The sequence below is a fragment of the Uranotaenia lowii genome, chromosome 2 (assembly GCF_029784155.1).
Source record: "Uranotaenia lowii strain MFRU-FL chromosome 2, ASM2978415v1, whole genome shotgun sequence".
In the NCBI taxonomy this organism is placed as follows: Eukaryota; Metazoa; Arthropoda; class Insecta; order Diptera; family Culicidae; genus Uranotaenia; species Uranotaenia lowii.
This window is the reverse complement of record NC_073692.1, coordinates 404,197,238-404,222,528: the sequence shown is the minus strand read 5'-3', so window position 1 is coordinate 404,222,528 and position 25,291 is coordinate 404,197,238. Positions and strand designations below refer to the sequence as shown.

The window sequence follows — 25,291 nt, the reverse complement described above, 5'->3', positions numbered from 1 at the left end:
GACAAAAATGACAAAAATGACAAAAATGACAAAAATGACAAAAATGACAAAAATGACAAAAATGACAAAAATGACAAAAATGACAAAAATGACAAAAATGACAAAAATGACAAAAATGACAAAAATGACAAAAATGACAAAAATGACAAAAATGACAAAAATGACAAAAATGACAAAAATGACAAAAATGACAAAAATGACAAAAATGACAAAAATGACAAAAATGACAAAAATGACAAAAATGACAAAAATGACAAAAATGACAAAAATGACAAAAATGACAAAAATGACAAAAATGACAAAAATGACAAAAATGACAAAAATGACAAAAATGACAAAAATGACAAAAATGACAAAAATGACAAAAATGACAAAAATGGCAAAAATGGAAAAATTTTTAAAAAATCAAAAATTTTACAAAAATGACAAAACTACTTATTTTAACAAAATACTGCGAAACTGAAAAAAAATTGAAATTACAAACAATTGTTAAAAATTTTTAAAAAAATTCCAAAAATGACGAAAAATACACAAAAAAATACTCAAGAATTCCAGAATTTAAAAAAAAATTCACAACGTTATGCAATTACAATTTTTTTTAAATAAATTTAAATTTATTGCAAAAAATTATAAAAATTTACAATAAGTTTCAAAACGTTACAAAAAAATTTAAAAAAAATGAAAATTACAACTTATTACAAAATAGTTTTGCAAAACTTGCAAAAAATTTCAAAAATTAACAAAAAATTAAAAAAAAACTAAAAAAAATTAGAAAAATAACAAAAAAATACACAACGGCAGAAGGTTCCAAAAAATAAAATAAAAATAAATAAATAAATAAAATGGCAATAAATTTAAAAAAAAAATACAAAAAACGTGGTATTGGCTTTCTTTCCTGAAATCTAAACAACCTGAAGAAACACAATTTTTAAACAAAATCTCTCCCGAAAATTGTTAAAAACACAAATTCTCTCCCTTCAACACAAACAACAGACAACAATCAAACAGATACCCAACTGAAAAACGCAAGCAACACTTTATTTTGAAAAAAGCCGATTGTTCAGTCTTTCAAAATCACCGTTGAAAAGTTCTGTGAGATAGTTTTAAATTAATCATTATATTCCATTATTGGTAAGTTTAGTTTAGAAATAACAACCTTGTAGTTTTCCCTGAGGATGAGACCAACCTTGTCTCGAAACGTTGGAAGAAATAAAATAATCATCATTTCGAAAAAAGACTGCAGTGCCGATTTCAGAAAAGAAAGTCAATATCACATCAACAAAATTATTAAAAATTACAAAAAAAAATCAAAAATTACATTTTTCTAAATAATAACAGTTTTGAAAAAAATTCAAAAATAACAATAAATTAAACTTATTAACAAAAATTAACAAAATTTAAAAACTTTTGAAATAAAATACAAAAAAATCCAAAAAGTTTAAAAAATTATTACAAAAAAATCAAAAAGCAAACACACAAATTTAAAAAATTCAAAAAAAAACAAACAAAATGAAAAAAAATTGCAAAAAACAATTACAAAAAATTAAGAAAAAAAATGCATAAAATTCTATAAAATTCCAAAAAGTAAGCTGTAAAAAATTACGAAATATTACAGAAAATAACAAGATAATAAAAAAAATCAAAAAAAATAACAGAAATTTAAAAAAAAATAACAAGAAATAACAAAAAAATACGAAAAATTACAAGAAAATTATTAAAATTACAATTTTGAGTTTGTTTTCATTTATTTGAAATTTTTAACTTTCTTTGGAATATTTTTGTTTATTTTTTTTGTTTTAATTTTTTACAATTTTTGTTGAATTTTTCAAGTTTTTTATCAATTGTTAAAATTTCTTCATTATTTGTAATTTTTTGTATTTTTTTTTAATCTTTTTTCTTCTTTAAATTTTTTTTGCTGAATTAAGTAAGTTTTCTGCTATTCTTTTGTAATTTTTGTCATTAACAAAAAATTACAAAAAATGACACAAGATGACAAAAAAATTAGAAAAAAAATTTCTTAAACTGACAAAACATGACAACTAAAGTCAAAAAAATTCATGGCCGTAGTTCGAAAATAGCAAAAAATAACAGGCAATGAAAAAAAAAACTAAAAATTATACAAAATGACAAAACATGACGAAAACTGGAAAATAGACAAAAAATGAAAAACAAAAACAAAATTACGAAAAATTACAAATGCAATAATAATTACAAATATGTTAAGAAAATGTCAAAAAATCTTGAAAATTAATGTTTTTTTTAACAAAAATTACAATAAAAAACATGAGGAAAAAGTGATTAAAAATTATTAAAAATTACAAAAAAATGTTAAGTTAATGACACAAAATTACAAAAGATGAAAAAATTACAAAGTTGATAAAAATCAGACATAAAACGACAAAAAAATACAGAAAAGGACTAAACTTGACAAAGAATGAAAAATATTGACAAAAAAATGCCAAAAATAAACAAAAAATTCCAAATCTGCTAAATATTACAAGAAGAAAGACAGTAACTTTATGACAAATAATGACCAAAAATGACAAAAAATGACAACAAATAAAAAAGAAATGAAAAACCGACAAAAATGACAATTAAATACAAAAATGAAAAAAAAAAGAAATAAAAATGGCAAAAAACAAATATTGAAAAAACACTACAAAAAATTTTGCCAAATGACAAAAAATGACGAAAAGTGACAAAAAATGTTAAAAAAGACAAATACAATAAAAAATCCCAAAAATTACGAATAATTAAAGAAAACTACAAAAAATGTCAAAAATTCATTGAAATTTTTTTTCAACAATGACAATGAAATTACAAAAAATATACAAAACATACAATAAAAGGCAAAAATGACGAAAAATTACAAAAAATTACAAGAAAATGACTAAAATTATAAAAAATGACAAAAAAATTACATTAAAATGACATAAAAAAACAGAAAATGACAAAAAAATTATAAAAATAACTAAAAAAATATAAAAAAATTAAAAAAAATTTCAAAAAAAATTACAAAAAATGACCAACAAAAACAAATGAATGACAGAAAATGTAAAAAAAAGTCAAGAAATTACCAAAAAAGACGATTAATGATAAAAATCAAAAAAAGTTAAAAAAAAAATTTAGTAAAATTTATAAGTTTCAAAAATGATAAAAAATGGCGTAAAAAATAATGAAAAATGCTTTAAATTGGTAAAAAGACACCTAAATGACAAAATATTACAAAAAAAGACATTAAAATGGCAAAAAAATACCAAATGTGCCAAAAAAAAAAAAGACAAAAGAGACAAAAATTGACCAAAAATGACAAAAAGTTACAAAACAATGACAAAAATTTAAAAAAAGACAAAAATTTACAAAAATTGACAAAAGATCACAAAATATGACTAAAATGACAACAAATTTGAAAATATGACAAAAATGAAATGACAATGACATAATTCGGCAAAAATTGACAAAAAAAAATATAAAAATGACAAATATTGACAAATAATTATATCAAATATAAAATTAATGAAAACTGACAATTAAATTGACAAAAATTACATCAAAAACCCAAAAATTTGAACTTTTTTCATAATTTTCCTTAGCCGTATTTCGTTATGGGAAATGATCAATATTATATTTTAATACCAAGTACTGAAAGTCCTTAGGATTTTCATTTGTTGTCAAATAAGCCGCAAAAATGAAAAGCTGTTGAAATAGTATGTTTTATTGCGGTTCGCTTTTCAATCAACAACAACGATAACAAAAAATTCATCCAAAATAAACCTCCGGAAGCAGATCGGGAATTGATTTATTTGAGACCAACAAAGAAGGGGTGTACCCTGATGGTTGGAAATCAATTTCAATATTATTTACACAATTGCGGGAAAGCTATTTTCTGGTGCAACTCGAATGGAAGCTGCTGTGGTTAATGAAAACTCAATTACAAACAATGTTTGCACAATTACACTTTTGATTGGTAGGAATGATTATTTCTATGAGTTTTTTTTTCAGTTTCGGTCACTACGAAAACGGTGTAAAACATTTTCAAAAAAAATCTCAACCAACAAGAAAATTTTATTGCATAGAATCATAGCAAAATTACTTGGAATAAAGTTCAATAGTTTGCTTTTCAGAAAATAAAACCTTTGTAATCGAAGAAAAATTAATCGATATTGCATCGAAAGGCCTTCGAATATCTAGATTCTAAATGTTTGAATGAAAGTCCTTTGTTTTGCATTGCAAACTATTGTTTGTGAAATCTTGTGCTACCGATACATCAACAATGAATAAAAAAAAACGTCCGAATGGATTCTCCGAAACATGGCGTTGAATAATGACCTAGCTTGGGCCAATATTTAATTCATATCGATGTACTGAACTGGTTTAACTGTATACTGCCCGAAGGCATTTTCTCTTGCAGGACGTTTCTGCCAGTGATCGATGTGAGTTTTTGCAATGCAGTAGGTAATTGTTTGTTGTTTGTGAGGCTGATGGTTTTGAACAGTTGGTGTGTTATTATTGATTACCAAGCCCATAAATGGGTTTTTGTAATTGACAGTTTTTTGAAAGGGGTGGGAAGAGTTATTTGATTGGTATTTTTAGTGAGTTTATCTGATAAGTATTTATCATTTATTTTGTCGGATGTATACACCTTTTGTTTGAAAATGATTTTTTTCAAGCAATTTTTTATTTTCAATGATTTACTACCCACGACTTGAAACGTGATTTTAAATCATAAAAAAACTCTATAGACAGGTTTTTGGATAATTTAAACTCGTTAATTCGACTAAAAATTGCTAAAACTAAATAGTTCACTTTTAGTAAAGATCGTTTATAATACTTCTTAGAAAAAAAAATACAATCCTTCGAAAATGCTCTGTGTGTGTGGACTTTACTAAACATAAAGAGTGTGTTTGAGAAAATAGTTCATCATACAAATTTGTGCGATAAAACTGGTTGTTGTTGTGAATAAAATTGTGAAAACCCAAAAGCGAATAAATATATTTATATTATCAATAACCCAAAATAAAAAAAAATCAAAACTCACTGTGCTTTAATTGTCTATGCTTTTTTCCTACTCTCGATGACCAATTAACCCTATCCACGAATCGAATGCACCCTACTAAAAAAAAATATCTCACGCGTCACCAACTTCCGATTTCAATTATAACACCACTCTGATCGAAAATTTTGTTTCGCTTGGCACCGACCGATCCAAAAAAAACATCACGGATGATGAACGCAAATGCACTGTTTTGTAAAATAATCTTTAAAAATAAACCTAAATAAAACCTGTTCAACATTAAAAATAAAAACAACGAACATACAAAAATAAAACATTTCAAATGCGAATGATTGCTTCTTCAAAACAAAACAAAAAAAAACAAACAATGAAATATGTAACATCAAAATAAACATTAACAGGAGGGCAGAATTGATGAAGAAGTGAGTATTTGGAGAGAGTTTTGGTATTCCAAAGTTGTCTTAAAATGTATTTTGATTACCATTTTATGAATATGTTAAGCCGAAGGCTGCAATTTTTGCTGGTAGTTTGAGTCTTTTGATTTTGTATTTCCAAACTGGCAAAACGTTTCGTTTTGGTTTTGATTTTGATTGGAACTTTAAAAGACAGTTTCGCGATTTCTCTTAACTATTAAAATAATCAACAGCGTTATCATGTTCAAATCTAATATAAAACAGTTATAAGTAGTAGTCGATAAGTGTCTATTTTCAAACATCGAAACAATATTGCTTACTTTCATGGGCGTTTCAAAATTGAAACTTTTTTCTCAAATTTCAAATGTACAGTCATATTTTCCAGTTATTTTTTTTTTCTCAAACAAAAATTCAGAGAGTAAGAAATATTGTTTGAAACTATTTTTGCTACGAGTTGTTACAACAAAAATACACCAACATCAACAATGCACAACTCTCTCACACACGCCCTTCAGTAAAAACCCTTTGACAAATAAATGTAAACACATCCACCAGAAGTCGTAAACAATAAAAGTAAAAGCTAAATAAATCCTATATAGATAAACCCCGTAGTGAATTAAATTTTTCCACATCTAGCTCTATTTGATTGTCCATTCAACATGATTCAATTTCGATTGTAGAACGCATTTATAGCTCCTGGCTTGTCGAGTCAGCAGCAGCATGTCGATGTTATATGTTCATTTCGATAGATTTATCTGTTTGTTGTGTTCATATTGTAATGCGCTATGGCATCATCATCATCATTAAATCGTAATTCATTTATGGCGATAATAGTCTCATCTCACCGTGTTTGATTTCATATTCATGGCAATTGACTTCCATAAATTTTCCTACCATTGAGTCCGTTATTGTTTGCTTTTATATTACCTTGAACTATCCAATTTGATTTTTTATTATTAGTGGTATTTAAATTTAAATATTTCCATACACAGGATAACTCTTTTTTTTTTTTTTTAAAGCTAAAAATCGTGTTTTTACATTACATGGTCAACTAACTAGCCTAACTCATATCTTACTGCCATACTCAAAACTTGGGTCAACAAATATTTAAATGCACACCAAACTCCGTTTTGAATTGCTTTCTGTTATTCCACCTCACTTCCCTCAATTCTCTTTTAAAAACATACAAACTAGGATCGGCCACCCTCAAATTGTATGAAATCGCTTTCGTTACCAACCATAATGCTGCCTTAAGTTTTTTACAATTATTTGGAATAATTTTTTGTAAGATATTATCAATGTCATTGATTTTTAATTTTAGACGATTTTTTATTATACTTTCGCACCATTTCCAAACTGCATTAGCATTTTTACATGATTTTAAACGATGCATATTATCATCTATGTTGCCACATTTTTCACAAATTACTGATTTCAAATTACCAACATTGTACATTTCTAATTTTCTTTTATTTGGTATCAAGTCATTTACAAAAGAATAAACTAATGAGCGATCTTGGAAAGAAATGAGTTTATAATTCAAATTTCCCCACACATTTGTCCATTCAACTGACATTTTATTTTCTATATCGGGTTTTATTTGCATTTTATCTAAAAAATAATTATATAGAGCTTTAGTTGTCGGTAAGTCGAAATTTGTCGTTGATTCAATGAGATAGTTTTCCAAAGCAAAACCACCGTCCACATCCTGATTGTAAAATATGTTTTTCAGAAATAATGCTTTAGCTTTAGCCTCTGGATCTGTTAGTTTCAATCCTCCTTTATCAAAATCTAAGTAAAGTTGATTTCTGTTTAGTTTAAAAATGAAACCGTTCCAAATAAACTTCCCTGAAGCGGATTTTAATTCCGCTAAATGACTGTTCAGAGGAGGAAAGATTTGCGAAACATACCATAGTTTTGACAAAATGTAAACGTTTAAAACAAAACATCTCTCGTAGAGATTTAGAGCCCGAACATTGTGCTTTATCAAAGTGCCTTTTATTGAACTTATGAGTTTATTATAATTACTTGTAATCGAAGAATTCCACGTTTTTTCGAATATTACACCCAGAATTTTCACACTATCAACCTCTCGAATTTTTTGAGGACCAAAAATCGCTTTATTCATTCTAATAAATTCGGATTTGTCTTTGTTTAGCTGAACGTGCGCGTAAAGGCCATATGAATCTATGATTTCAAATAAAATATCAAAATCTTTATCATTCCTTACGAAAACTACCAGGTCATCAGCGTATGCAATTACATTAATAAACTTATCGTAAACAAGAACACCATTGATTTCATTCGCGAGATGCCTAATAAGAGGTTCAATATACAGAATGAACAGAATCATACTCATCGGACACCCTTGTCGAACTGAAGAGTTAATTTTGATTTCTCTTGTAAGAAAACCATTTACGAGTACTTTGGAACAAGCGTTAGCGTATAAATTTTTAAAGCAGTTGATAAAAGAAGGCGGGAACCTAAATTTTTCCAAAATTTTCCATAGATAATCATGATTTACACGGTCAAAAGCTTTATGCAGATCTAAACTGACTAATGCTCCTTTGAATTTAGCACTTTCTACTGATTTTGTGAGAATTCTTCTAACATCTTTTAAGTTTTCAACGCAAGAATTTGGATTAACAAAAGCTGCTTGTCCGGGTCCTATTATTTTGGGAAGTATATTCGTTAAACGTTCAGCTAAAATCTTCATAAACAACTTGTAGTCGCAGTTTAATAAACTTATTGGACGAAAATCATTCAAGGAACTTGACTTATTACCTTTCTTAGGAATTAATGTGATAATACCATCTGTGAATGATTTTGGTGGGCGAATAGATCCAGATAAATAACCGTTAAAAATAAAAAGTAAATCATCTTTGAAGTGATCATAATGATTAATATATACCTCATAGGTCAAACCATCCGGACCGGGACTTTTTTTCTTGGAGCAACGTTTCAATACGGAAGTTCATCATCTGTTATTTCTTTCATTAAAGATGATCTATCTTCGTCGTTCAAATTTTTACTTAAGTTGTTAATCGGATCGTTCTCTTCATTTTGTGCAGAATTAACTTTGCATGAAAATAAATCTGTGTAAAAATCAAAAACTTTGTTCAGTAACACATTACTTTCAGTGATTAAAATACCATCATCAATAAGTTTGAAATTTGCAGAAGTTTCAATACGTTTAACATGTGCCGCAACTTGAAATATATTTGTTAACTCATTTTGTAGAACGCTATTTTCATTTAAGTTATTCGAAAAGTGTTTAATCCTATTTGTTTCAATTTCGAGTAGCCTTGATTTTATTACACCTATGTCCAAAAGTGTTGGAATATTTAGGCTCTTTTTCTGCATCCACTCCATTAATTTCGCATAAAAATAACTTTTTTCACTAGCTATTGAATTATTCAACGTCCAACTTTCGCGTTTATAAAATTGTTTTAATTTATTTTTCGCAACCTCGTGCCACCACCTATTTCTATCATTAAAATATAATTGACGCAACTTCCATGTTTGATAGTTTTCAACAAAGCGTTCATTTGCCGAGCAATTTTTAAGAATCGAATAATTAACTTTCCAATATCCTCTGCCTTTATTGATAATAGAGTCTTGATTTACTTTAAGTTTCATTAAAATTGCGCAATGGTCAGAAAAAGGAACAGCAACAGTAGAAAAATCCAGCACATTATTCGACAAGTTGTTTGAAATATAGAATCTGTCCAGTCTTGAAGAGGTATCTCCTGTGAAAAATGTGTGGGTGTTTTTTTTAAATTCTAATGCAATATCTTTCAGTTTAAGTAAATTAACAACATTCTTTAATGCTGACGATACGTTATTAGAGCTCCCGCTTGAATCTATGGGATTCAAAACACAGTTGAAATCGCCGCCAATAACAGTTTGGAAACAGTTTGGTTTAGCTATGTGCAAAGAAAGGTCGTTAATAAATAAATTTTCTCGTTCTTTTTTTTTATTGGTTCCCGAGTGTGCGTAAACATTTACGTAATTAGTTTTATAAACAATAATTGAAGATATTCACTTTTTTCAAATAAAGGTTCAGAAAACTCTAGCGATGATCTCAACAAAATGGCGGTTCCCGATCCTGAATCATTTAAATTTATTAATGAAAGGTGTGATGGAATAAAAGAAAAATTAGAGTAACATACTTCCTGTAGAAACAGTATGTCAACATCATTATTGTACACAAAATCTCGTAGAAGGAATTTGTTGACCAAGCTATTAGAACTATTCAAATTAACAGAAGCTATTCTCAAAATATAATTCATAACTGAACAAAAAATATGTAAAAAGAAAATAACAAAGAAAAAAATAATTCAATTACTGGTAAAAAGCAGAAAGGAAACTAACCTACTTTCGGACTAGCTTTGCTAACTTCGTCTACCTTACCTCCACTGTTACGCAAACGTTGCACCTTCTTTTTATTCCTGGTCATCATACCTTGAGATGCGCTGATCGATGTTTGATGAAGATCCATTTCCTCAGAAGCTAGACTTTCGGAGTCCGAGCTGGCTTCTGAGCCCGAACACGTCACCGTCTCATCGGTCCCCTTCGGCCGTCCTCGCTTCCGGTTGTCATCTACGCAATCCATACCCATCTCGGTAACATCTTTCGGGTGGCTTTTATCGGTTGACGTCGTTGGCATCGCATCATTCGCATCACCGATTGCTGGCGACGCCTCTTCGGTAGCTTCCATCGTCGAATCCAAATTTCGCTGGGTTGGAGAGGAAGAAGGTTGTGCGCTGCGTCTCGGTTTCGCTGCAGCCGGGAATAAAGCGTTCAAACTCGTGAGTCCATTTAGGGCGCCGTCGGATGAAGACGAACTCGGGAGCATCGCTGGTGATCGAACTTTCAACGGTTTCGACCACGTGTTGCTGGCAATTGTGCTGTATGATGGTTTCTGGTTTTGAATGTTTTCTACTCCCTGCTCCTCCGGCTTGCTTTCCGCTCGACGATTTTGGTCCATCCTGTCATTTACTGAGTTCTTGGGACAATTGACCTTCAAATGCTCGGTGCTGCCACATTTGAAGCATTTGTTGATCAATCCTTCGTAGAAAACACGAGCCCGTATATTCCGAATATGCAGGCTGCTGGGGATTTCAACTCCTTCGTCCAACTCCATGTAGACTCCACGAACCGAAGTCCAGATAGGAAATCCGGTGTCGGCACCATATTTTTCCCGAACAGCTCGCTGAACTTTGCCAAATTTTGACATCGCTGTCCAAATCTCCCGGTCATCGATCTCCGGGGGAAGGTTGAATAGTCTCACATAACGGACGACAGCTGATGCTGGAGACAGTTGAACCGCACTTTTCCCACTTGTACCGTGATGGAAATCCATCGTTCCTGGGTGATTATGCAACGTTGCCTGCAGATCACTATCAGTTTTAAATTTAACGATAACTGATAACTCTGGGCGATCTTTGTACATGGCCAAAAGATTGTCGGGCTTGAGGCCAAGTTTCCCTTTCAGAAACTCAAATATTTGAGCTTCTGTTGGTTCCGTGCTTCCACGCTGGAATCTGATACGGAGCGAATTCGCTTTTAACTCCAGTTCCGCCATATTCCTTTCTTTACTTAGGAATTTGGATTGAAGCTATTGTTACCGCACAGCTTTAAAGCCGACGGTGCGTGGTTAGAAAAAAAAACTATTGGAGCTTGAAGAAATTGCGTCTAACTCGCACGATCACCAAACACGAACTGACTTTTGAAATCATACTTCATTCCATGGTACTTGGGCGCCCCCAGTGAGACGTGCTAACGTTCCTGATAAAGGGTGATACAGTCAAAATTTGGTCAATATCAACTTGACGTATTTCTTTCAATTTTGCATTTAAAAAACCTGAACACCCCTCATTTTGAAGGTGTGTGTGTGTGTGTAGAATGTTACTTCTATTTTGATTTTGGAACTCACTCTTCAGTTGTCAAAATGTTGCTCGCACATCGCGAAAATCCGAGCTACTCGCACGCAAAGCTGGCAAAATCGCTAAAAGTTGCCAAATCAACCGTTACAAATGTAATTAAAGTCTTTGGGGAACGTTTGTCGACAGCCAGGAAGTCTGGATAGGGAGGAAATCGAAAACCGGAAGCCGCTGAGACGACAAAGAGAGTTGCCGGTAGTTTCAAGCGAAACCGTAACCTCTCTCTCCGAGATGCCGCAAATAAGCTGGGTGTATATCGTCTACAACCGTTCATCTTACAAGAAGGTAGTGACTCCAAATCGCGATGATAAACAAAATTCGACGGCCAAAGCGCGATCCCGGAGGCTGTACACGACGATGCTGACGAAGTTTGACTGCGTGGTAATGGACGACGAAACCTACGTCAAAGCCGACTACAAGCAGCTTTCGGGACAGGTGTTTTATACGGCAAAAGGAAGGGGAAAGGTAGCAAATATTTTCAAGCACATGAAACTGTCAAAGTTCGCGAAGAAATATCTGGTTTGGCAAGCCATCTGTACCTGTGGCTTGAAAAGCAGCATTTTCATAGCTTCCGGGACTGTCAACCAAGAAATTTACGTGAAAGAGTGTTTGAATAAACGTCTGCTGCCTTTCCTGAAGAAACACGGTTGTTCCGTACTGTTTTGGCCGGATTTGGCATCTTGCCATTACGGTAAAAAGGCCATGGAGTGGTATGCCACCAACAACGTGAAGGTGGTTCCCAAGGACAAGAACCCTCCCAACACGCCAGAGCTCCACACAATTGAGAAATACAGGGCTATTGTCAAGCGGAACCTACAGACGACCAAAAAAACTGCTAAGGACGAGCAGCAGTTCAAGGCAAACTGGCTTTCTGCGGCGAAGAAGGTGAACAAGGTGGCTGTAAAAAATCTGATGGCAGGGGTTAAGCGTAAGGCCCGGCAATTCGGATTTGGAAAACCGGCAGCTTAACTGAATATTTTTCCTAAATTTTATACTAATTAAACTTGAAAAAGAAATTTAATTTGATTTTTTAAATAAACGATTTCACCGATTTACACGCGTTTTCCCTTGACCAAATTTTGACCGAATCACCCTTTAAATTTCTTTGTAAAGTCATAAAAACTTGACTCTGTGTTACATTTTACTCAATTAACATTAACGATGTTATTATGTTTTTCCAAAACAAAGTTAAAAATCCATAATTTATATTGACATAAAAATGATTATTTTAGAAATACTTACAAAATTAAAAAAATCTGTGAAATCTGTGAACATTTCCCAAATTCTGTGACACAGAATCTGTACTGAAAATTTGCTCAAAATTCTGTGAAATACCAGATTTCTCTGTGATTTCGCAACCTTGCCTAGAAATTCGAAAAAAAAATTATTCGTCCTAGTTTGTTCACGTTCTGTATCTAGTATTTACTTTTGTTTCAGTTCCATACCATCTCATGCTCCTCCTCATTTTTTTTACCTTTTTGTCCAATTTAATAATGGTTCGTAGTGTATGCACTCATCTCTAAAATCAAATCAACGGTATATCCGATACAATCTCCCAACAGTGTGTCCCAAAATCTTGACATCCGGAAATCAGTATCCTTTATGATTTGACATTTACCGGAGACCGAAGCATATGCGTACCTATATTGAACGATACTCATCATCATCATCATGAGCCCAATCTTCCTCCCTCGGTGTATGATGCTTGAAGCAAAATGTGCCAAAACCAACACCAAAATCTCGCCACTGAATTCGCATCACATTTGCGAAAAGCTTCCGCCCCAATGGCATTCGGTTAACCATCCGGGAAAGAGAACTCGCTCGGAAGCGGAAATCCACACGGTTGCTCTGCCAATTTTCCGCAGCCAAAGCTCGGGCCGCATACATTTGTATAAATTAGAATTCGAATGTTTGACAGCGCAGATGAAATCAACTTGCACCATGGAAACGGCCTATCAGATAAATCAGGATAAATATTCATACGAAAATCACCCCGGAAAGTGTCGGGCTTGTCAAACGATGCCCGGCCGCGAAATAAACCGTGCATGGTTCTGCGTTTGGTTTTTCATGTGCTGTGCACTTACGGTGTTGTTTGGGAAGTTGTGAGTGAAACCACATTCGTGGTTACGCTGAGGTTCACACGTGCACCAGAAAACTAACCGCTTGAAGCAGCACATTTAGGTGTTGAACAAAAATTACACTTGCACCTTATAAAATATCAAAAAGTAGGTAAAAAAAAGAAAAATTTGAAAATATATAAAATCCTAAGCAATTTTGAAATTCTCATTTTCTACAATTATTCATCTAAGATAGTAAATAAAAGACTTATAAATTAAATACATAAATGATTTTAGAATTGCATGTTAAGTAGCATCTTATAATTTCCTCAAAATATCACATTAACTTACGCTTAGTAAATAGAAAAGGTGCTTACCGTAGATAACTTTAGCAAATATTAAAATTACACTTCTCAATTTGGCAGAACTATCCTACAATTTAAATAAATATGCAATGTTTTCCATATCAAAGCTTTCTTTAAAAAACGCTTCTCAACTTTCGATTTTCTTCTTATATTAATTTTTTTTTTACTTATATGCAAATTGTCAATACGTTTTGATCTGTTAACAATGTTTAAAACTCATTAAGCTGCTGTTGTGCGTTAAAATGTTAAATGTTCGTAACCCATTCTCTGCCAAGTCATTGAAAGCTTTAATTGATCGAAGGTATTTTAATGTTGTCTTAAGAACATATACATCGTTGTTGCTATTGTTGGGAATATGAACCTTTATCGTTTCACTTTTTTTGACATTTCAAGTGATTTCTTTTGAACGAAACTGTTGTTGAAACAATAACTGTCTATACGTTTATTTGAGCAACTGTTTTCGAAACTGATTTCTCAGAAGAGATCAACAAAATGTCAATATTACAAAGGAAAACAGTATTCTGTTCCTAACTATTCTATAAAAAAATTTGCTGAATTCTCTTTTGCAGCTGCAATGTTTGTTCATTGTTGTAGGCTGATTTCGTTCTGAAGTTCGTGTTATATATCTATGTCTGTACATTGCGTTATAAATATTTGATCGTTTTCTGATCTCCGGATCAGCAAATGATTTTCTTTCCAGCTATTTCTACAACTTTATTTTTAAGAAGACTAATTTGAGTGTGTTTTTCTTTAACCTTTTCTTCCACAACTTTTCTTGGCAGGGTGCTGCAAAGCTAACCAAGGATGACATCGAAAAAGTTTTCTCACTTTATGACAGGGTAAGTAATTTCGGCAAGAGTCTAAAAATCTATAGTATGACCCATACAAAATTTAAAAATTTGAAGATTCTGTTTTGGGTTGTTATTGGCGATTAGAACAAAATTGATTTTTTTTTTGACGTAAAATAAGCTATATCAGCAAGATGTGCACGAAGGAGAGAGTGACCTAAAATATCCCAAGAAAATTGCGCGGCTGTAGGATGCAGATGCAATCTAGCGACTGTTTGCCGCGTAAAACGTCCTCTCAAAGATAGACCAAGTCCAACGAAGCCGGATAGGGGAAGGCCACAGTCTGCACTTACTGTAAAAGTGATAAAATTGGCCAATACTTAACTGGAGCGGAATCCAAGCGAATATCTCAAATGCTTTCATGCAACGATTGGTTAAAGATGACTTAACACGTTCGTCGCCATGGGATCCATATTCGTGTGACGGGTGTATTTCCTGGGGGGCATCGTCACATAAAAAAACATGTGACGCCCTCTTACTCAAGTCAGCCGCTCAGTTTCGTTACGCGTTTTAAATATTGAACTCCTCTCTATTGATTTTTACGCTCCGAGAAATATTACCAAAATATTACCAATTTGTTTCAAATGTTGTGATTGGTCATGGCAAGTATGAATTTTCCCTTAAAATGCCCCTGTGTCGTGGTAATTTCACAATTTGGGTTTTTCTTCGTTTCGATCTAAATTTAAAAACACTTTCAATAAGGTGTCACCATGTAGAACCAAACGAATAAGATAATATTTTCTGACACATCGATAGAGGAGAATCTAAACTATGATTTAATACTAAAAAATCATACTGAACTCGCAAAGGTATGCTTTTTATGGGTATTTTCTATAACGGCCCATGCGCTTGTTGTAACGCGCCAATCGTAGTAGGCTGAAAATAGCATAAATTTTTCAAAAAGGCCAATTTTCAATGGAAATGAACAAAAAGTTGAAAACCATATTTTCAGCGTTAATTCAGCCCAAAAAATCTACTTTTCTTTTTTTTTTTTTTTTTAATTTTGATTAGCCAATTTTGATTTTCTTTCCAGTCAAAGTGTCTGTAAGTATTGGTGTGTTTTCGGTCTTCGGCTACTTTCGGGTGTGTTCGGCTGCTAGACGCGTATTGAATACACAGCGGTGCCTATTTGCAACACAGTTTTGTTCTGTGGCTTTGGATATGGTTTTTAAAAATCAAGTTTTTGAAGCAACTACAGCAATTTGAGTAATAAAAAATAATAGGCATTTGTAGAAAACACTTTTCTTCAACGATTACACCCATTTTTAACAGAATTTGTACGTGGAATACATAGAAAATCAGCGATTCGCTTAGGTGGCGCATAATAGGGCATGTTCCCCTACCATACTTTGACACGGACCTAAACTTGGCAGGAGAAGAATATGAAGTTTTAATGTAAACCATCGACATTTTCTCTGACAGTCGCACAGCCTGCTTTTATCAGTTTCATTGTTCGTGCCATCAAACGAATGCGACCGAAAACTTGCCGAACAGTCGACTACCATCAAACGAAACGACATTCATTCTTCTTTGTGTGATTGTCGAACGAAATTTCGTGTCTTGGTACACGAGAGGGATAATTTGATGGTCAAACGACCATAATTCCCGACAGTTTACGACATCGCCTATCTCTTTCAGGCAGCAGAACCTACAGACTCAATAAGCAAATGCAATCTTTTCTATTCACTCCCTCCTGTTGAAAAAAAATTCGCCACTCTGCAGCGCCGGGTGATGTTTGGATGTGTTGGTCGAACAATGTGGAATGATTATCTCGATCATCTACGCAAGAGGGATGAAAGACGAACGACTAACCACCACAAAGATCAAAATTTCATTTGACATTTATTTGCTCTCCGATCAAACGATTGCGCTCTCCACGATTGTCACGAATGATGTGTGGTGGTTGTCTCCGGAAAAATTCGAACGATGGTGACCACTTACAAGCCTGGTTTTAACCAATCCTTGGCCTCCGAGTAGTCCGGATTAGAACCCCCTTGACACTTTGTTTATATGGGCCTACGTTCAAGCGAACGCTTGTGCATCCTCTCACTCAATCATCAATTCTCTGGAGGCTCCCATCTCTGAGGTGTGGGCTTCCATATCAGAGGCCTATATTGCGAACGTATGCTCCCGATTCAGATATCGCCTGGACAGTAGTTGAGAACGAGAGTGGACGCATGGAGTTATAGTTTCTTAACATGTTTATATACATGCCTGAGTGAATAAACAAAAAAGGTTACAGAAGAGAAACACCCCATAGCACCTCTTCTAATGTTCAATGGGAGAAACTGGAAAGGCTGATTTCGGAACCCCGTAAAAACTCCTACCGATATCTGTTGAATCAACGACACTTAAACAATCCTCAATTCTGGTTGATACTTTTTACGAACAATTTTCTTCAATCTCCATGCTCCATCTTCAATCAACGATTCCACTTGCTTCCAACGACACAACCCCAAACAACCAAGAGTACGATAAAGACTTTACTCTGGCAGACCTGGAATTTTGCCTCCGAAAAGCGAGCGGCTCTCTCAATCTCTTCGTTTCCTAAGATCGCCAGAAGAAAACTGCAGCATACAGTAAACATAGTAGTTGACTGGGCCCTTGGAAGGATGATCGGCAGACTACATTCGCTCTTGATGAATAGTCAAAGAATCACTCTAGTACACCCTACCCGTCTACTGGGAGTCTGGCTAGACAACCGCCTAAATTTCATACCATACAAGTATGGCCCATCGAGACTCTCATTTTCTCTTCCTACACGGCTGGTTACTTCCGTCAATCCTCTACGGACTACATTTTGTCTGCCCAGCCAAGGTAGATCTGATCAATAAACTGGAACCTCTCTACAACCAAGGTGTAAGAATATTCAGTTCAGCATTCCACACCAGTCCAACTTTTTCCCTGATGGCCGAGAGTGCTAGATGGCCTTCCACCAAAGCTCTGCGAGCGTTTGCCAACGGTGGACCGAAAGAATGAGAACCGATTCTCTCCTGTACGACCTAACAGACCAAAACTTGCCACCAATTTGTCCAAGACAAAACTCCTGTACGAGACCCTGGAACGACAGGATCCCGAAAGTTGACTTGAGCCTGCTACAAAGAATAAAAGCGACCATCCCTACATAATTCGCCTTTCAATTTTGAGGTATTCGCATGAAATTCTTATCAGTAACTCAGCCGGTCCTTTCAATTCACCTATCGATTTCAAGCTTTGTTCTCAACTCGCGGTTTTTTTTTTTATTTTTATTTTTTTTTTATGCCATTCGCGACTTATTCAACGTTGCAGTTGGCGGATCATTATTGAAAAACTATCCGGTACAACTGTGTTCGATGTTTACTGTTGGGCTCTAACTCGCGGACATCGGCTCAGGAGACTACAGACTTGCCAACTGAGCTATATCACAAGCCACTCTCAACTCAGGTTGTCTTCTCAGCTCGCCTTTAGATTCCAAGCTGTCCTCTCGACTCGCTTGATTTCTCATCAATAACTCAGGATGTCCTCTAAACTCGCCTTTCGATTTCAAGTTGTCCTCTCAACTCGCTTGTTTTGTTTTTTTCATCAATAACTGAGGCTGTCCTCTCAACTCGCCATTCAATTTCAAGCTGTCCCCTACTTGCTTGTTTGTTCATCAATTACTCAGGCTGTCCTCTAAACTCGCCTTTCGATTTCAAGCTGTCGATTTCAGGCTGTCCCCTCAATGCGCTTGTTTTTTCATCAATTGCTCAGGCTGCCCTCTCAACTCGCCTCTCGATTTCAAGCTGTCATCTCAACTTGCTTGATTTCTCATCAATTACTCAGACTGTCCTCTCAACTCGCTTGTTTCCTTATTCATTACTCAGGCTGCCCTCTCATCTTGCCTTTCGATTTCAAGCTTTCCCTTCAAATCACTTGATTTCTCATCAATTACTCAGGCTGACCTCTCAGCTCGCTTGATTTCTCATCAATAACTCAGGCTGTCTTCGCCTTTCGATTTCAGGCTGTCCCCTCAATGCGCTTGTTTTTTCATCAATTGCTCAGGCTGTCCTCTCAACTCGCCTTTCGATTTCAAGCTGCCCTTCAACTCGCTTGATTTCTCATCAATTACTACGACTGTCTTCTCAACTCGCCTTCCGATTTAAAGCTGTCATCTCAACTCGCTTGATTTCTCTCCAACATCTCAGGCTGTCTTCTCAACTCGCCTTTATGTTTTATGCTGTACGGCCAACTCGCCTAATTGTTTTCAAAACGTTCAGGGTGTCCTCCAAACTCGATTGAAATTGTGAACATGAACAAGCTGTCCTATTGACTTGCTTTTTTTTAGGCCGGCATAAGTTCACATCCAAAAATAAGCTTGTTGTGTGATAAACACTAAGTTTTCATTTTTTTCACTTCAGTCTAAACAGCTACCGAAAATCATCCAACTACATTCCTTTTTTGCTTCAACTACTTTTTGCTTAGTAAGTATTTGAATGACTCATATTGCCACGTTTTTTTTTTTGCGTATTGGGTAAATAATAAAGTGTTTGATTTCTAAGGAACTTTGATGATAATTTACTCAACGTGAACCGTATGATTTCCTTTTTTGGTTCGTTTTTTCTTTATAATTTCTCGTTTAGTTAAGCTTACGAGAAATTACCAGTCACGGTTGCCAAATGCGCAGACCTGTCCGGAGCTCCGAAGCTCGGAAGCTACACCGGTGAACTGCTGGATCTCAAATTGCCAGGGGACTGACTGACTTCCCGCATGCTAATGACGAATGACGCGAAGTCTGTTTGATCCGTTCGATCCGTTCGTATCCTGTAGATAGTATCGGTGCGTTGAAGAATCGCGTGAGTCAGGGATTGATGGTTTGCCATATTTCCAGGACAGTAAAGGATGGTTTCTGGCGAAACTATCTGGAAAGCAGCCGTAGCCTTTCAGATGCCAAATGGCATTGTTGTAGATTCATACTCTTTTTTCTATTCTGTATTTGAAAGATTTTTTAAAAATTCCTTTTTGTTTTCCTTATAGGACAATAACGGCTCAATCGAGAATGAAGAGCTCCGAGGTTTCCTAAAAGATCTATTGGAGTTGGTTAAAAAGGTAAATATCAAGACTAAAAGTTATAAACACCTGAAATTCTAACATCCAATTTCCAACAGGATTACGATGCCCAGGACCTGAACGAGTTCGAAGAAACCATCCTACGGGGGGTAGGCTACGACAAGGATGGCAAAATTTCCCGCAAGGAGCTCACCATGATCCTGCTAGCGCTCGCCAAACAACCCCCAGAGGACGAACAGTAATATGGGGACTGTACCACTCTCGTTTCGTCATCGTCATCGCACCCGCAATATTCAGCTGCTGGTAGTAGTACTGGTGCCAGTAGCAGTAGTCACCGCCGTAGGATTTCCCGATCCGGTTCAACCGCAACCCAGCTGGTGATGCAACCCATTGCCAAGTTCCGGATGATGCTAGGACTGGGAAATCAACATCAGAGCGGCCAGCAGCAGCAGCAGCAGCAACAGCAATCGCAGAATCCAACAACCGCAGCACACCCTCAACAACAACCACCGGTAGAAGAACACCAGATCTTCGGAGTAGAAGAAGCGGCCACCGCCACCGGAAGTAGCAGCAATGGACACCACCCTAGCGGAAGTAGTGCCAGTAGCGGCGCAGAGCAGCCCCAGCTTCTGCCGGTAGTTGACTTCTATCGACGCATCAAGCGGATAGTCAAGAAACAGTAGATGATCTCAGCTGAAATTGGTAACAAAATGAATAACACCAAAAACTATTAGTGGCTTATTTCGAAAAATTAATACACTATTAGCGAAAATTTGAAAAATAAAAGAGTAGTTGGGAAGGGGAGAATTTGAACAAAATTACCAAACTGAGTGAGCATCATTCTGAATCTAGCGGACAAAAAGATTGGAACAAATAATGCGAAAAACAACATCAAAAATCGGGTTCATAATTGGCAAAACGATCGAGCTGGTACGAGCAGCGTTTAACGCTGTGAATTCCTCGAAAAATAGAAAAAATAATAAACGAACAACAAAACAATAACAATAAGGGCATTTCTACCGACGAAGAGCAAAATGATCGAAAAATCAAAGGGGTGAAAGGCCCTAACGAAAAAAAACTAAGAAAATCCCTTTTCGGGGGATGATCCACAACCGGATAAATTAGATGAAGCACAAAAATTAGTCCATTTATGAGAATCTAATCTTCTACTGTTTCAAAACTTATGTTCTTATTTAATAAAGAAAAAGAGAGAGCTTGAAGTGTTTCAATGGCTTCTGGTGGAAGGTTATCATGCTTAATTTTGCAAATTTTGGCTTGAAATCTGTCAAAAATCATACTCTCAACTTGTAAGAATGGGTATTGCTAAGACACTAATGTTATCTTTCAGAAAAAAAACTACAAAAAATAAGATGCACTATTCAAAGTGGATACTTGAGTTTACATTCAAATGATTTTAATCTATAATTTCCTTTCCAAACACTTTTGAACGTTTAGATAAATCTGTTCTTAAATCTGGCATGACTGAAGATTATTTAGAAGAAAGTGCTTATAAACTTTCAAGTCTATTATAAAACTGTTTATATTTTCATCATGATTTTATGTATTTTGACTATTGCGTATCTAAGTTTTGGTAAAATTAGAACGCTTTTCCTATCGTAGATAGTTCTTTGAAAATTATAATCAATCTGAAGCTAGACTGTTTAAATTTGATAGATTCCTCCGAAGTATTTCAATGTTTACACTCTAACCAGCAGAAGCAAAACAAAAGATCGCTTGATAGCTCTGTAACAGGTTAGAATAATACCAGAAATAACATCAACCAAAACTAGAGATTTCCAATAACAATGGTTTCCGTTCAACGAAAATCTCGTGCCAAAAGTTGATTGAGCATTGAAATTATTCGAAATTAAAAAAATACATAAATCAACCATCAAATTCTATTTAAAATATTACGGAAAAATTTTCGCTAACCTTAGATAGAATTTTACCGAAGCTTGTCTATCTTAAAGAGTTTCTCACACAGAACGCAGATGCCAGAGACAGATGAATTGATGTAAGCTTAAACTTAAACCGATTTTTTTTCCTAAAACACTTGTTGAAACCTACCTATCAAAAGTCTATCATCTAAAGAAAAGTGTAACCTCTATAACTGTTGCTGTTATTATAAAATCGAAAATAAACTTCTCGAAGAAGAAAGATGTCAATAAACATATTTTCCATAACAAATGCAAAACAAATCTTCCCAAATGCAAAACCTGTTGTATTGTTGTTATATCAAGGAAAAAAATCTTTTCGGAAAAATGAATGTTGATAAATTGTAGGAATGAAGACGTGAAGTACTTTTACCTCGACTCGTGAAAAATATAAGTGATCGAAGGTTGAAAACGTGTGGAAAGAAGGCTTTAAACTAGTGTTGTCTTTAACAAAAAAAAAAAATCTTACATATACTACTGCAAATCTATTACCACATCTCTTTAATCCACGTTAAAAAAAACGCTAAATCCTCTCCCTCAAGAATTGTTAATCTGAGCGCGTTGAGCTACACACCGAACACAGTTAGGCGAATAAAAATTTCAATAAAACACCATTTTGAATCGAAACACAGTCAAGCTAAAAAAAAGAGCAAACAAATAACCAACTTATGAAAACAGAAGAAAAAACTCGATCGTAAAAGATTGTAATAAAAAAAATGCAAATTCAATCCGGCCATTTAGAGAACATAATGAAACTTTAAAATATCTATATTATCTATATTATTAATTATCTACCTGAAATTATTAAAATTTCGGTTCCCAAAACTAAACAAAAAAACATCAATACGTACATGCTCCGCTACATTTCAAATCTTTCATATCAAAAACCAAACAAAAAAAAAGTTCAGTAAACGGAAGTTGTGATTGTGTTATCAACCAGGAAGAAATAGTTAAAAGTTTATCCAACATCTGTTAGTTTTATTTAAAAAAAAATAGTTTTATCTTCAAACGACTATTACCTATTAACGACTGTTGCAACAACTGTTTGAATATTAATAAAACAATAAAGAAAGGAAAATTGATGATGAAAAATGCTACTACCTAGTTGATAGCAGGCAAAACGCGTTAACACGATCAAATTAAATAAAGTATATTTAAATTGGCGTTGGTGTTTTTACTGTTGTTTCGAAAAACTTCGAATACCTGATTTGCCGTTTCAACCACTTAAATAATTTTGGTATGTTTCACATAACCTTTCACAATCTATCGAAATCTGGTTTCTAGATCTTCAATTCATAAGTGATGGAAACGCTCAATTATCGACCAATATCTATTCTATTCTTGTTCTTTTTAATATTTAAAGAGGATTTTAACCTTCGTGGTCATTCACCCTCTACCGACCAATATCAATTACCTCATAGTACTCGAAGTTCCAAGGAATAAGCTCTTTAGTATTCAATTTACCATGTTTTACTACAACACTTCTGAAAAGTTGACATAACTGACTACGACCTATAGGGAAAAAAATAAAAAGGTAAAGTTTACAGAGATAATAAGGTGAAAGCTCGTGAAATCCAAAAAGGTAACTTTTACCTCGTCGAGGTGGAACTCACTACACAATCATTGTAAAATACAAAAATGGTCAAGCTAATCTCGTAGCAAGGTGAAGTTTACTTGAACTGAGCAGAACAGAAAGGTACAATGAGAATAAAGGAAAATCCAAAAACTTTCTACCCCTTCGAGTTAAAACTGACTTCGTATTGTTGGAGCGTGATATGAGGTTGACACTTAAGGGGGGGGTAGGGTCTAACACTTTCAAAAAATCGATTTTTTTATTTTTTTATTTTCTTATTGTAAAACACTTCAAGAATGTTGTGTCAAATTTTCAAGTCAATTGAAGCAAAACTGTAGAAGTTATAGGCCTTTATCTCCTCCTATCTAATACTGCAAGAAAGCAAGAGCAGAAACTTCAAACGCGTTTTTCTCGAAAGCACATTTTCAAAGTCCGTGGACATCGTCATTTGAAAACTACTTATCCGATTCTTTTCAAATTTGGAACATATTTTCTACATATAAAATACCAGACCCCAACGTTTTTCTTTTTTGATTTTTTTTACTTTGGGGAGATTTAAGAGGTGAAAAATGGCGGATTTTTAAGTGAAAAATCGTAGTTTTTACTTCAAACAGCCACAAAAATTTCATAAAAATATTTTTAAGTTAAATAAAAACGTTGGGGTGTAGAAAAACATCTATTAAAAATATTTTGCTCTGATTTTTTGACTTCAGATGATTCTGTGCTGAGATACAGTGTCCACCGCAAATCCTGTTTTCTAAAAGACATCCTCGAAAATGCTCCGTCACCGGCTCATTTTTCAATATTTTTCTACGAAAAAATTACTAAATGTTCTTTTAAAAATGCTTTGTATAATGAAAAAAATTTGAATACATTTGTTCGAACAATAGCTCTAGAAAAAAATCGTGAAAATGGTGTTTTTTTTTACCCGTTAGACCCTACCCCCCCCTTAACGATGCTGATGGAAATGTCACTGTCAAATGATTTTACATAACCATTCTACCAAGATTATCAGTGTTGAGTTCGATATGTTACAGAAATATAATCAATTCAACGTCGGTTAAATAAACACGCGTTTTTGTTTTTCGTCCGGAGAAATAGTTCTTTGCGGTTTTTCGGGTAAATTCTGGTCTCGAGCCACCATGAATGGTCCTTCGAACCGGATTAGCACAATTTGCTGTCGTTACAAGTGCGCTTTCATCCATTTTCACCGACATAGTGTCATTCCATCTTTGGTGCAAAAGAAAGGTTCCTCATAACCCACTTTGAGAACCTCCGGAATAAACCCTAGAAATATTACCGTTGATCAATAAAGGGGCTGGTTCGCGAAAAAACGTCGCTTGACGCACGTCTTAAAAGGTCTATTGAAAGTCTGACCCGGTTACAAGGTAGTGAACAAACCGAATAGTTGGACATCCAGACCGAAATTGATAACCTCCAAAAAATCTGGAATGATTTTCTACTAGTTCACAAACGCATGATCGAGATATGCAAGGATGAAGCATCCTGGAACACCTCAAGCGCTTCGAAAGTTCGTTCTTGGTCAACAAAAATCGTCTCTTAAAACTCTTGAAAAGAGTTAGTTAAGCCACATCCACACGAAAAAAAACCTTTCACCAATCAAGATGGTGAAGATCACTTTCGTCTACTCGTGGAATAACAAGCGGAGTTTCTGCGCCAAATATCCATCAGCTTTGCACCGGCCAACGCACCTAATGCATCTGTAAGTCCATCTCAAGGACGACCTGTCATCGCTACGGATCTGAAATTACCAAGAATGACCTTTCCCGTATTTTCGGGAAATATTCTGGAATGCTACTCAACACATCCAGCAGTTCTCAAATCAATCAGCTGGCGACATCATCAGCTGACGGATTACGATCTCTACATGATATTTACGACGAATCATTACGCGCAATTCAAGTCATGAATCGGGACGATCGTGATATTTGCAGAGCGTAAAAAAGTCACCGTAGTCAGTCAAAAAACTGTGACTATGAAAAAATTAAAACAGTCGCATTCAAAACAGTCGCCTTCAAATGAGTAACCAAGCAAACAATCTCGCCTCAACCTCCAGTCAAATGAAGCGTCGGAATAATCATAGGCGCCTTCAGATC

The 25,291-nt window shown here is 34.4% G+C and overlaps 1 protein-coding gene across 2 annotated transcripts in view; it reads left to right on the top strand.

Annotated features, from left to right (window-relative positions):
* Positions 1-21,902, top strand: part of LOC129743716 (calbindin-32) — a 266,038-nt gene extending 244,136 nt beyond the window's left edge. Inside the window, exons 11-14 of one of the 2 annotated variants that reach the window (XM_055735838.1) lie at positions 5,416-5,436; positions 14,577-14,633; positions 19,635-19,706; positions 19,766-21,902. In XM_055735838.1, the coding sequence (XP_055591813.1) occupies positions 5,416-5,436; positions 14,577-14,633; positions 19,635-19,706; positions 19,766-19,909 (294 nt within the window). In that variant the 3' untranslated portion in view covers positions 19,910-21,902. The remainder of the gene's footprint in view (positions 1-5,415; positions 5,437-14,576; positions 14,634-19,634; positions 19,707-19,765) is intronic. The other variant, XM_055735839.1, reaches the window with a different exon arrangement.
* Positions 21,903-25,291: the final 3,389 nt, after the last annotated feature.